At 30.5% G+C, this 14,943-nt stretch overlaps 1 protein-coding gene and 2 non-coding genes across 3 annotated transcripts; 2 read left to right on the top strand and 1 right to left on the bottom strand.

Annotated features, from left to right (window-relative positions):
• Positions 1-4,582: 4,582 nt before the first annotated feature.
• Positions 4,583-6,370, top strand: LOC101267940 (probable carbohydrate esterase At4g34215). Its single transcript, XM_004230322.4, has 2 exons — positions 4,583-5,520; positions 5,950-6,370. Exons 1-2 carry the CDS (start codon positions 4,906-4,908, stop codon positions 6,139-6,141), a joined length of 807 nt encoding a protein of 268 aa, XP_004230370.1. The 5' UTR covers positions 4,583-4,905; the 3' UTR covers positions 6,142-6,370.
• Positions 6,371-12,534: 6,164 nt separating this feature from the next.
• On the bottom strand, positions 12,535-12,756 carry LOC112940814 (small nucleolar RNA U3). The gene has a single exon (XR_003245079.1). It is a non-coding gene; the product is annotated as a small nucleolar RNA U3 (small nucleolar RNA).
• Positions 12,757-14,315: 1,559 nt separating this feature from the next.
• LOC112940846 (U1 spliceosomal RNA) lies at positions 14,316-14,476 on the top strand. Its single transcript, XR_003245086.1, has one exon. It is a non-coding gene; the product is annotated as a U1 spliceosomal RNA (small nuclear RNA).
• Positions 14,477-14,943: the final 467 nt, after the last annotated feature.

Below are 14,943 nucleotides of genomic sequence, written 5' to 3'. Positions count from 1 at the left end.
TAATATGTAAAAATTACATATGAGTTATATTAAGTTGATAATCAGATTAGTTATAGTAAATAAACTATATATTAAAAATGTAACCTTGTATGTTATATAGTTAGAATGTTGAGACAAATGAACATTTATTTTTTAATAGTTTAGCTTTAACAATATGAGGTAAAATCGTATCTGTACAGATTGTGCAAATAGATTTTTCAGAAAATAGCTCAAATTTACAAACATACTAATAGGACTAGATTAATATAGATGTTTGCTCTTGGAAGAAACTATTTGGTTGTCATACCCATACAAAATTGAAGTAAATCTTATTGTATTTATAATAAATAAGTTAATTATAAAACCTTAGTTGAATATTAAATTTTTTTTTCATAGAACATTTTTTTCTTTATTTCAATTTAAAATACAAAAAAATGGTAAACATAAAAAAAATCACAAAAATCAAATCAAAATGAGATCACACCAAATTTCATAGAACATCTTTTTTTCTTTGCAGTTATTGTAACTTATAATTGTTACAATAATATGAAATTAAGTACGTATTTTTATCATACCTTAATAATCTTTTTCTATAAGTTATTAACAACGGATTTCATTAATTCGCTATAAAAATAGGCAGTTGCAATATTTATATTCAATATCCATCTCATCAAATAAATAACTTTTTAACTATAGTTTGTTGAAGAAACATTTTTGCTTTTAAATGCGGAAATTGTTTACCATTTCATGATCCTCCACATTAATATTTATTATTTTATTCATAATCTACTCTCGAAAATGTATATATTGGGAAAAATATTTATCTTCAAAGGTGTATACGTAACAGTCCAAGCAAATCCGAAGTTAATATTCTAAAGTATTGTATTAAAATTTAGCATAGCCGTTACTCACTAGGTGTTAGGGATGACCAGAGTGGGTAAAACTCATTTAAATGACTTGTACATTAATTTCAAATGTTCAACCTCTTACCATTCTCATTGAACGACCGCGGAGAGCAAATTCAACTAGAAAAACTTATATCGGGCTTAGAGAAAATTAGACTCAAAGTGATGATTTCCACCACGTCAAGGTGACACTCTATTGCTGAGTTATATCCCCTCCCCGGGTCATTAAGAAATAGATTTGACTAATCCTAGGTCAAAGAGTCGAGAAACTCAATGTCACTATTATAGAACAACTTGGAGTTGAATCTTCTTTTCGTATTATTACCAGTACAAAAATAACGGATAAATTGTAAATTGTCCCTATCGAAAATAGGCTTGACTACCGATTTCGGAGGAACTAGAATTGCATCTCTTTTCCATTCAAGAGTTCTTATGCATTTACGCGTTCCTTTGAGACCCGGAAAAATGGGCAAATTCATTTTCCTAGTAATACATACAAAATTCGTTACTACAATAGTGTCAAAATACTCCGGACATTAAACTCAAGGTATTTAACTTAACATAACTTAAAAAGAAATTCTATGCACTCATCAAATGCATAAATTGGTCTATGTTTTAAAAAGTATGAGATATTTTATCTTCTTTTTTTTTTCTCTTTTTTTGTTTTATGCACACACTTGGAGAGTTGGAGTTTCTCTTGAAACTCAACTTTGGCCCAAAAATCACAATTGGGCCATCAGCTGTTTTGTTTACAATTTTATATTTATTATCAGAATATTTATTATTTTAATGGTCAAATTTATTTATTTATGTTTCCTCAGTTAATATAGGCTTTAGATAAATCTGAATACACTTCATATTCTATTCCCACAATAAAAGTATTTTCATTTCATGTCGATCAGCTTGTCATGTTATTTCTTACCAAATTAGTTCTATCTATCATACACAGTTTTTCTGTTGCATCAACATTTGACTTAATTAGTAGAATGGCTGATTTGGCTAATCAAAGGACATGATTGTAAGTAATTTGCTCTCATGTATATATAACTCCTTTCAGATCCAAATTATATTCAAATCACTTTCCTTTTAACACTGCGTTTCGACAAATAATTATTGAAATAACTAATCCCTTTTATTAATTATAATTAGACTATATTTAAGAAATAAATTAGAATAGGATTTGATCGATGCTTACCACTAATACTCATTTAAATGTATTATATTGTATACTAATCCCAAATGTTCAACCATGTTGTTGTTAAAGATTTTTAGAGAAATCCGTTAGTATGCAAGAGCACCAAACTACATTGGAATTTTTTATTTTTTTGGTTAACATTCGAAATTATTGACTTAACCTGACTTGTAATTTTTTCTATGCGATAAATTGGTCAATGTTTAATTGCATTTTTGGTTTATACCGTTCACAGTATTTAGTCGCTATTAAGTTTTTAAAAAGTGAGATATTTGATTATTATTTTTTCTTTTATCTTTTATGTACACATGTGAGTTAGAGTTGCACTTGAAATTCAATTTTGGTTTAAAAGCACATTTGGGCTTACAAACACATTTGGTCCATGTAAGTTCATAGCCTAAGTGGCCTAGTATTAGGTATTGGACTCCATTTTTTTGTTTCTTCATTCATAAAAATACTTATAATTTTTGTGATTATTGTTACTGACTTCATGTGTGTATGACTTTTGCTTAAATTCAAGGATGATTATAAATAATTGACGACTTTCTCTCTTCCCTTTAGAACTAGCTCGTGGTCATCATTATTTAAGAATAATAATGCAGATTTTTATGTGAATAAAAAACCAATTGAAAAGTTTTTAAACTTTAGTTACAAAAGGCCCCCCTTTCTCAATTTTGTCCAAATTGCTTAAGTTAGTTTTTGAAAAGATGATGTAGAAGTCCAAAATTATTTTGTAGCCTCAAATCCATTTTCTGGGCAGCAAATTTGGGCTGGCTAGACCCAACTTGTTTGCCTATTTAAAGTTATCTTTGAAACAAGGTCCGAGGTATATATTATTATGGTTTATTTCACAAGGGGAAAAAGGTATGACATACACTCAAATTTGTCATTTGAAGTTAATATATACTTATTATTATACAAATGACTCACTATATCTCTATTGTTACAAAAGGTGCTCACATATATCCTTCATGTAACGGAGTCTGACTTTTAATTTTGTAAATAATCATGTACGAATATATAATATCCACCTAGCAAGATTCAAAGTATATTTTATTCTTTTTTATACATAAAATAATTTCTTGAATTTTTAGATTATCATTATTAGAATTTTTTATTCTCATTTTTGTTTTTTCTTTCATTCTTCCCGATAGAGAAAAGAATTCAAAACTGATTATCATGACTATTGTAATTTAAAACAATTATTTTTCGCTATATTGTAATTTAGTTTTTATTTGTAAAAGAATTTGGGCATTTTAATAAATTATACAAGAAAATTAGTTAAACCTAATAAATTTGACCATCAATTGTACTTTTATATTTAGTACTTTTTTACAAACACATGACTAACATTTTATTAATTCAAATCAATCTTTACAATAATAATATTATTTGAAGTTTAATGCTTTATGTGTTTTAAGAATAAAAGATACGTATGAAAAAATTAAGCATGAGCCTTATTAAGGTAATAATAACGAAAAACTCAAAAATTGTTTGATCGTAGGACTCCACAAAAACGCAATTCGTGATACCCATTTACCAATATCAAAATTTAACTAAACTTTTTTTTCATTAGTATGTTTCGCGATAAAACTGTTAACATAAAAATTATAACAAAAGAAAGCACAAAAAATATTCTCTTTTGTATGTTTCAGGAAAAAATTGTAAAAAATAAAAAATAAAATAAAGAAAGGGCAAAAAAAATAAATCATAAACATAGTTTTTACTTGCAAATGATTTTCCTAAAGATTAGGTGGTAACCTATTTTGACCTCTTAAGTGCCTTTGTGATCGGTAACAAAGTTTGTGTCTTCTATCTCATAGAACATGTAAAGTTTAAGGGCTATCTAAGTAAGAGCTATACAAATTACCCTAATTAAGTGCATTTTCTTGATAACTACATACTCCTACACCTATTCAAATTAAACATATAATTTATGGCATTTTCTTATGTTATAATAGGCAAGAAATTAGATAAAATGTTTTGTTCTTGCCTGTTTTGTTTTCCAAAAAATCACTGTGAATTTCTTCCAGATGATCTATTGGTTAAAATTTTGTGCAGCAGAAGACTTACTCCGTTGCCAACAAGTGTGCAAAATATAAGTTTTAATCAAATATAAGTTGTAGAAAGGAGAAACAACATGTATGCATTTACAATGAGAAGTAAAAACAGAAGATAAGTTGAGATTTTAGATATAGACAAGATGATGAGTACGGTTCATTCTTTGTTGCCTTATATTCCAAAACTGAGCTTTGTAAACCTCTTCCGGAGGACATATGTGGATGGATACTCTGAGCACCATTTAAGAGGAAATGCTTGTCATGAGGCTCTCATTTCTCAACTAATTATCATCAATTAATACATATTTTCACCTTATTAAGTCACTCCGTTAATTAAAATACATATTTTAACCTTATTAAGTCACTCTTAATTTAACCCTTTCACTTTTTCTTTTTACTATTTTATGTAATATAACGCTGCTTGACAGAACTTTATTATTATATCAATCTATTATCTATGAATCAGAGTTGTACTTTTTTAGACGGCCTAATAAATCAAAGTTGCTTATCTATCACGGGCTCCTCAGTACCGCTGATAAGTTTATAAAAATGAAAATGATTACTGAAAAAACGCTGTACAGTGCAGTGGTACCGCTTTGAAATTTGTATGTTAGTGGTGGGGCTGCATAAAGTAGTCCTTTCAATAAAGGATCCAATCACTTTTGCTTAATAGCTCGCCCTCTATTCCCAACACCCCACTCTCAGCCCATAGTTTTCTAGATCTAATCTATAAAAGATTATTTTGAATTCCTTTTATCACAGAAAAACAATGCTTCCTTATCTGTTATTGCTGATTTTAGCACACGCTGGTTGGGTAACGACAGCAGATCTAGGAAATTATTCACTAGTTAAAAACATATTCATTTTAGCAGGGCAGAGCAACATTTCCGGTCGAGGCGGAGTGATTAATCACTCACTCCGTCCCGGAGTAGTTAATGAGTCATGGGATGGTGTCATCCCACGTGAGTGCGAGTCCAACCCATCAATCCTCCGACTAAGTGGAGGACTTAAATGGGTTGAGGCTCATGAACCCCTTCATAAGGACATAGATGTGAACAACACTTGTGGGATTGGTCCAGGGATGCCATTTGCCAATACTGTTTTGAAAAAAGATCCAAGTATTGGAGTAATTGGGTTGGTTCCTTGTGCTGTTGGAGGAACGAGTATTACTGAATGGGCTCCAGGCGGCTTCCTTTACAGGAGTATGATAAAGAGGACAAAAGCGGCCACTCGAGGCGGCGGAAAGATCAGGGCATTGTTGTGGTTCCAAGGTGAGAGTGATACAAAGACACTTGAAGATGCCAAAATGTATAAGGTCAGATTGGAGAGATTCTTCAACCATGTGCGCCACGATCTGGGAATGCCTAACTTAACTGTGATTCAGGTATGTCTTCTTTGAGGAAATTATTGGATATATGCAAATACTATGAGTTTACCATCTTTGTTCCTAGCTGTGGCCTAGAACGTTTGCTCTGTTTTCCTTTAACAATCTTTTGGCCATTTGAAGTTGACGAGTTTTTTCATTAAAAAAAATTGACTAGTGTTTTTGGAGTTGAAATAAATCTGAAGATCGTGGATTCGGGTCTGAAATAAAATATGAGAATGCGTAAGGTCCCATTAACCCTTTTTTTTTTCCTCATCACAACTAGCTAGCCCAGTTTCATTTCTTATGATTTGAATGACTTTTATTAGATGATGATAAACATAATTGAATTTATCTAAAGGAAAATTCAAAAAACAAATGTCGGTGCAGTGACTCATAAACGTGTGATCGAAGAGATAAGGTGGGATATTTTTTTTTTGGATGGTGCAGGTGGGAATTGCAACAGCACTAGGGCCATACATGGAGCTGGTGAGGGAAGCTCAGCGTGAGATAAATATTGGGAATTTGAAATATGTGGATGCCAAAGGCCTGCAGATCGGACCAGATTACACGCACCTTACTACTGCTGCACAAATTCAGCTTGGACAGATGCTCGCTGATGCCTTCCTCCGCCCCAATTAGATGCTGTTGGTTCACCTAAAAATAGTGTAATTCCAGATTGCGATTGAAAAATTGCAAAGAAATTAGAGGGATAGAAGAATGTTGTTACTCTTTTACTTCACATTTTCTCCCCGCATGTAACATTATTAAAAAAGAGTGAACAACTCTATTTACACGCAGTGAGCGTATGCTTATTGTTTTCGTTCATTCACAAAACGAATATAATATATAATTGGTTTACCTCATCTTATATTATTTCTATTGTTTTTTTTCCTTTCACACACACCAGTAACATGCAAGTCAACTTTTCCCAAGTTTGTCTATTGGTGAATCTTTTGAAATATCGTTACATAATGAGCAAAATATGTGAATTATATATTTATTGGTTTTAACATATAAACAATTTTGCAATAAGGAGATTTACTACCATCCTTTCTAGTAATACCGAACTTTATATGATCATATCCTTTGTTTTAACAAATCAGCCGCTCTACTTATGTCAAAAGCTAATTGTTGGTAGCACAGAAAGAGGGAATTTAAAAAGTTGTCCATGAAAATAGAATTTATTTAATCCACGCAGATTTGATTATTAGAACTAAACAAATTCAGTTGTTATTTAGGAAGGAAGACATCTCTTTTCATTTTCTTATAAGCAATAATTATGATTTAAAAAGTTATCCATGAAAATAGAATGTATTTAATCCTCACAGATTTGATTAATATAATTAAACAAATTCAGTTGCTATTCAGGAAGGAAGACGTCTCTTTTAATTTTCTTATAATTATGATGAAATATATTCATCGGATTTATTTCATGTGTGGTCATTAAACTTTAACAGTTATAGCAATAATAATCAGTAAATTGATATAATTTTATCTTACTAAAGTCACTAAATTATGTAAAGGCAAATTACATAAATTACACTAGTTTAGGTTCTAAATACTCTCGATAGTTTCAAATATTACTTTTCATATCATATTTTAAGCTTAGGAACATGATTTTGAATCCGCCACATACATGTATCTGTCGATTTTTTTAATATAAATTAATTACTTATAACTAATTTACTTAATTAAAGGAGTAATTGATGATTTTTAGAGTACATGACAATTAATTCTCGATATCAAATTAATCAAATCTCTTAATATAGGGAAGAAATCAAGGAGAGTATTTATGTCTCATTAATTTCATTTATTATTTATGTATCATTCTTTGAAATAATAAATTTATTGATTTTATTTTTATTACAAGTACATCATATATATTATAGAAGTATCTAGTATTAATTTCGTGTATTTGTTATATATGTCTTTTATTAATTCTATGTATCTATTTATATGATCTAATTTTAATTTCATGTATCTAGTATTAATTTAATGTATCAAACATCAATTTCATACATATATTCAAAAACATGTATCTCAGATACATCAACTCTTAACTAGATACATGATGTGTATCCAACATTGTTGCATATCATATGATGTATGTGTTATGTTAAGTAAAGCTTGACGTAATTCTTCCCTGATTAAGCAGTTTCAATACTTAGATCTATTCTCGACTTAATTACTAACGGATGAAGAGTCTGTCTTGCAATGAGAAACTTATGAGTGAAAATAACAAATAAAATTGTTTGAATTAGTATAGTATTGTTAATGTGTAGTACCTTTAGAGGTCGTTTGGTACAAAAATGAATAATGCAGGGATTAACAATGCAAGAATTAGTAATGCAGGGATTATTTTTATCAAGTGTTTGGTTCATTGTTTCTTATCTAATTTTGTGTGGTTTAAAAAAAATTTTTAAAAAAACTTTCCAATTATACCCTAAAGTTATTAAGAGATTTTGTATTTCATGTAATTGAGTCAAAGTAGATACTTAACGGAGAATATTATTTTTTTATAACATTTTCAACTAGTTAGGAGAATAAAAATTTTATTGTCATGTTCACTATTTTGTCACTTAAATTATTTGAGAGTAAATAATTGTCATCTTAATAAATTAGAGTTAATAACTCAAAAAGGTCACACAACTATAATGATTATAGAGAAAATTTATTGAACTTTGTTTTGTATCAATAAATTTTAAAAAACTCTTTATCATAAAACAAAATAAAAATATAAAATAAATATAGAAGAATAAATTAAACTATTTTTATACTCAGATGTGTGTGTATGTATACACTCTTGTTTTAGACTACTTGTGTAATGTTTAATGAACTTTCATTAAGAGACAATATTTTACTTATGAATTGTTCTTAAATTCATAGACTACTTGTGTAATGTTTAATGAACTTTCATTAAAAGACAATATTTTACTTATGAATTGTTCTTAAATTCATACATCAACATTAACATATTAGTCGAATTATAATATTTATATTAATAATAAATAGATTAAGTAATTCATATTTTAGAAACAAAAAATTATATCTAAATAATAAAATTTGTAAGCTAATTTATTTAAATATCTTTATTAGTATAAATATAAAATATAAAATCAAAAAATAATAAATAAAATATTAAAAGAATTTGAGGGTATTTTTGTCTTTACCTAGAATAGTCCCATGGTATTAGAGCTAATGCATGTAAGATGTATTAACTAATCCATGGGTTAGTTATACATAGTCTCACATTCCTACCAAACACAGTATTAAATTATTACACTTCTAATACATAGATTTTTTTTTTTTAATACAGCCTACCAAACGCCCCCTTAATAACAATAATCTGATTTTGAGAATAGCCAACCATTTAAAGTATTTCAGAAATCATAAAATATAAAATATAAAATTGAATTTGAATAGCTTTTTAAAATTGAACATAAGAACATTATAAACTTTAACTCAAATATAAAACCAAGATACATTAGGTATACTATTGATTTGAACATTAGGTATAATATTGATTTGAAGATGCAAAAATGTATTCAGAGGATGAAGGAAGAAAGAGAGAAGATGAAGGAAGAAAAGGGTTGGTGGACGAGTTGGGTGGGGAACGACATCCTGAGATGCGATTTATGTGAAGATAAAAAATTTGACTTGTTCATTTGGATCATTAATTAAGAAGTTTAAATTTAAGATAATTTTTTAATTATTATATTTAAGAGATTTGTATATCTATTAAATTTTTTGAAATATATGATATAAATATTTAAAATGATGTAATTGTTCAAACTAGAGGTAAATATAGTACTTAGGATAGTTATATAGTTTTTCCTAAATAAAATTCTTATGGAGAATCTTACCCACCTTTTAAATCATAAAGATAGTTTACACTTACAAATGATTTTCCTAAAAATAAGGTGGTAAACTATTTTGACAAGTTTGATTTTCCTAAAAATAAGGTGGTAAATTGTTTTTGACCTGTTGAAGTGCCTATGAGATCGGTAACAAAGTTGATGAATCCGTAGAAAGAGTAGAGCTTATGAGGTAAGAGCTATAATTATCTAAAGTTCATTTTTCTCTTTATAGATAACTACAAAGTAGTAGAGTCCTACTCCAATTCTATTTTACACCTAATGCCCTTATAATTTATCGATTATATGCCATTTTCTTATATAACGCCCAAGAAATAATAAGATGTAACAGTTTAATGATACATGATGTTTTCGTCTTGCTTGTTTTGTTTTCAAGTAAATAAGAGTCTTTTTCTTCCTGATGATATATTGGTTAAAATTCTGTGCGGACTCTCTGCAGAAGACTTGCTCCGTTGCCAACTAGTGTGCAAAAAATGGAATTGTTTAATCTCGACGCCACAATTCAACGACATGTATTTAAATGGCGGTGCTGCCGTCCGTAGAGTTATTGTGCGCCAATACGGTAAAGAGGAGTGGGGCATAAACATACTGTTTATCGATGATTGGTATAAAAAGAGTCGAGGGATTTTTAAAAGGAAGAAAAAATTGAGACGTACTTGCACTTGTGAAGTATTGAATTGTTCGTTGAGTGATATCTTTTCGTATCATGGTTTGCTCCTAGTTATATATTACGGCTCCCAAATGAGGCATGTAATCTTCAACCCTATAACTGGAGTACAACTTAGTTTTCAAATCCCACATACTACTGTGATTGCACTCTATTACCATCCAGTCCACAAGGAATATTACGGCATTGGGGGTAGATATTTGGGAACAACCGATCAAGAATTCATATTACTTAGAATTAGGTCGGTTTTATCGAATGAGGTGGATTTTGAAAGGGGATGGAGAAAGCTTAATTATATGTTATTTCCTACGCCAACTTGCCCTGCTCCTATTGTGAAAACAGATGCTATTTATTGGATGGCTGAGCAAATGCATCCGTCGGGAAATGATGGTTGTTGCGGAGTGTATGTGATCGTATTTGACATTAAAAAGGAAGAATTTCATGTGATATCACATCCGGGAGAGAGATATTGTTGCCAAGTTTTAGAACAAGAGAATGTTCGGATGGATCTCATAGAAAAGGAAAAGGTGCTGTCATTCTGTGTGATGACTTTTGACGCTGAAGAAATAGTAAAGTTGGAATTGTGGGATCTGGAAGATGAATACAGATGGAGTTCAAGTAGTGAGACAATCATTCTTGATACTAAGCTATATCACTTGAATGGTTCTTTCAATTTAGCGGTAAGAGTGGTTGGCATGTTAAACGGGGAATTGATAATAAGTTGGCTGCGGAGAGGAGTATTGGCTTACCATCTTCAGCGAAGAACGTTACGAGTCCTGGATGGCCTCAGAGGAGCCCATGCTCTCATTCATAACAAAACCACATTTACTTTCAAAGGTATACCAAAAATTATGAATACTCCGCACATTTAGTTCGTTTTCATTTCACCTCTCTACATAAACTAATAGTATTTCTTTACTTCGTTATGATCATAAATACTGCTCAGTTGAGTTGAATTTGAGTAGAGTAGATTATTTGTATTTCCTTGTTTAAACAACAAACATATGCTTCCTGTTACCACAAACGTATTAATACACCACAACCACAGGCTCTATTATTTCAGCGATTTATTCTTTGTATTCCTAAAATAATTTTGATGAAATGTTTTCTTTCATTAACAGAGAAATATATAAGAATGACCTTAATGATTTGAAAGATGTATATACAAAATTGACCAAAAATTGATGCATAATGATATAATGGGATGAAGCTCGCTTTGCAGAAAGTTTTGAATACATTTTATCTGATTAAAACCTCACCATCGTCGCCTTTTATGAGTACGCTCGCTAAAACCTCTATAAATTAATATAGGTGGAATCATGAAATTTTATTATTTTATAGAAATATTATTTAATCGCTAAATTAATATTTATTAATTTAAAGAATGAGAATCATGAAATTTTATTATTTTATAGAGATATTATTTAATCGCTAAATTAATATTTATTATATTTATTTATTTAAAGAATGATTTGAGATTTAATGAAAGTTAATTTTTGATTATATTAAAATCATTATATATTATTATTAATTTATGTATCATTTTATAGATTTCACATAAAAATTAAAAAATATTATACGTAAAGTACAAAATATTATACATAAAGTACAAAATATACTGGGATAATAAGAGCTTTCAAAATATATTGTCTTAACAGATTTCATCGTAGAATATTAGAATGTTATGAAGTGGAACAAACTGATCCAACAAAGATAAATGTTTTGAATGCTATATTTTTGAATCCTTGTTTAGACAACAAACATTTAGCAAGAGACAATAAAAATTATTTTCGACACTGTAAAATGCGTTTGGTAGATGCAATCTCAAAGAATTTGAATGAACCCACTTGTGAAAACGTGAAAGTTATTCAGCTTCTTAATTTCCAAACAATTTAGAATAATTTATTTTATAAAATTCAAATACTTCTTAAAGTCATTTTAAGTAATCTTAATCGATTTTTTATAATTTATAATTAGTAAATATGTTTTTATATAGTTTATAAATATAATTGGTATATTTCGTAAATATTTGAAAATCATCTCAAGCAGATTTTAATTTTAGTAAGTATTTAATTAAATTAGTTTAGTTTAAGTTATAGTTTTATTTTTGAATCACTAGTTTATATTTAAATTAATTTTTTTTTTAAAGATTAATAAGATTATTAATAAATTATATTAATTCGTCTTATCTATATTTTAGCCGAATTCCTTAGTAAAAATTCAATTTGGCTAAATCGACAATTCATTTGGGCTATATAAAAAGAAAAAAGAAAAGAACAAATACAATAAAGCAAAATTGATTCTTTGAAATTAAGAAAAGTAAGGGAGAAGGGAAGATCTGAAATTTCATAGGTTCAGCTGCAAGAAAAGAATTGTAGCGATTATCGCAGCTCTGAGCCCAGAAGCCATGGGGAGCCTTGCTTATCTTCAAAAACCAGAGCAGGGTAATGCCAAAACACCAACAAAAAGAAGAAAAAAAGGTTTTGGAAGAGTCTGTCAGATAACCATTAGACCATCTCAGGCACCATGATTGTAGTAGCTGAGAACGATCATCTACCGCACCCATGAGCCCCAACGGGGCACTGGTGCTGTTTAATCACGCTCTAGTCTAATGGCAATGATTCATCCACCAGACTTGGTTTCCTGTCTCCTTAGAAATCAAGGATGCAATGGTACGAGCCTATAGAACAGATCCTGTTCAAGTAAGGTCGTGCCCATACTTCTCATCTCACTTGATTAAGTAGTATTCTCACCCTCACTGTGCTGTCGATATGGGATAAATTTGAAGTAAAGTTAACCGTTGATGTTATAAATTTATTTATCCTGTTGAAAATTTGAGTAATTCCCAGTGATGGGAAAGAGGAGAAGTCTGGTGTTAAATGGGTTTTCTGAATTGTAAATGAAATGCCGGAAAGAATTCTCTATGTATTTGTTTGTGTGAAATTGGAAGAGTTAGCTTTGAATGTTGTTCTTGTTGCTTTATTAGTTTGCAATTTTATCGATGAGATGAAGAAAATGGTTGAATAGCAAAAAAGAAAAGAAGAAGAGAGACAGAATTAAGCTCTCCTTGAAAGCAAGGTACTTGGTCTAGCTACTTTTACCATTCATAGTAGAATCTTTCACATTTATATAGTGTTTTCTAGAGACAAAGAAAAATCCTGTAACCGTGCTTGTATATTCTTGTCATCCAGTGTAAGGTGTTGTGCGAATAACTTTCACTTAGCATGGTATCTTGCTAATTGAGTGGTGGTGGAAGGGTAAGAGAAGGTATTGGAGTAGGATGTAAACTAAGGTTATAACTATCACTATAAACAGGGTATCCTGCTTATCGAGCGTCACAGTGTATGTTTGCTTGAACTGTAAGAATGTGCAATGAGGGTCAATTGTGATTTTGATCAAAGGCACAAGGATAAATTATTTCTCCAGACTTGCTGTTGTTTGTGAACTTGATTTTGATGCTTCTTGTATCTATCTTGTTCTTTGTTGGCTTCTGAATGTGAGCTTGAGTATTACAATGTTCAAAGTCATTATAGCGTCTCTCATGCCTCACAAAATTCAGCCTTTGTCAGCTCTTCTGTTGTATGCTTCAATCCTTGTTGGGAAAGAAGAGCAAGACACTTATTTTGCTTGTATACCTGTAGAGCGGAAAAATAATTTTTCCTTTCAATCTTCAATGGCCTAATCTACAGCTTTTATGTTCAGCCTTGTTTATACATCCTCTGTACATGTTAATGTGCACGAAAACGATAAATATCATGTGGTTCGTATGTATAGAACTCTTTGTGTTGCAACTCACATGGAACTATGTTTATGCCTCTTTGAATGAACCTTACAATTATCATCAACGGGTGCCGTTTTGCTGCCACTTGTATGTCATAATAACTCTGAGAACTTACTTGATCAAAATTACTCGGAGAAGTTAGTTGCTCTGTTTTTGCCAAAACCATTCAGTAAGTTAAGCAGAGGTGGCTGCACTTCCATGTGAATTCCCAATGTTGAAAAGGATTATATGTGAGGGTCTCATTCATGCATATTTTTCATGTGCAATCGATTTAGATGTTGAAGCACAATTTTATAATTATAAGAAAAATATTCTTTCATATTTCTTCTTGTATTCAAAGAGTATTATGTATAGGCTTTGTTAATTTTCCTTTTCTATTTCCAAACAGAAAAGGTTCCCATTTTGATTATAATCCTCCCACATTGGCATCTAAGAGAAAGGTGTAGCAAAAACAGGTAGTATTAGTAATGGACTGAGCTTACATGATAACATACTTACCTGGACGGGGTCAATGGGCGATCAATAAGGCCCATGGTCTAGGCTTGTGACCTCCATTGCACTTTGGAGGGGTGCCTGCCTAAGGTCGGCCCAAGTGGTCGAGCCTACGTCATAATTTGTTGCTGTGGGGGCCTGCGTACGCGCAGCCCCTGCCCAAATCTTAGCTCAAAATTTTTCTTTTTTGCGTGTTAGCTCTGAATATTTAAGTGCTCGAGGGGGTTAAGCATCAATTTGGGGTTCAAATTCTACTTAGCTGGTCTCTAGTAGTGCTTCTGCTCTTGTTGGGACATGACTTTCTGCTTCTTTGGTAAATATAATAAGTCAAGCACAGGTACTAAGGTTTACCTGGAAGGAAAAAGGGACGATAAATGTTGGGGATGCTGTAAAAATATACTTATTCTAGTTACTGAACTAGACTCAGAAAAACCAATCAGCCAAAGCTATTGACATTGACAAAGCTCCATTATGAAACTTGTTTAATGCAAGTATTGGAACTGTACTACTGTTCAAAGGGTATGGTCGTGTGGCACCTAGAACCTCGAAATACTAGATCCGTCACTTGATATTGATACTTAAAATTTGAATATCAACTTACGTATAAATCAGTGTTCTTGTCTGAA

This window comes from Solanum lycopersicum, chromosome 1, assembly GCF_036512215.1.
Source record: "Solanum lycopersicum chromosome 1, SLM_r2.1".
In the NCBI taxonomy this organism is placed as follows: Eukaryota; Viridiplantae; Streptophyta; class Magnoliopsida; order Solanales; family Solanaceae; genus Solanum; species Solanum lycopersicum.
This window is presented reverse-complemented; position numbering and strand designations above follow the sequence as displayed.

What these genes read in the sequence shown, in the direction of transcription:
- LOC101267940 (XM_004230322.4), top strand. Translation starts at nt 4,906, where the DNA reads ATGCTTCCTTATCTGTTATTGCTGATTTTAGCACACGCTGGTTGGGTA. An exon ending in CTAACTTAACTGTGATTCAG is followed by an intron (nt 5,521 to 5,949) that starts GTATGTCTTCTT and finishes TGGATGGTGCAG; the next exon opens with GTGGGAATTGCAACAGCACT.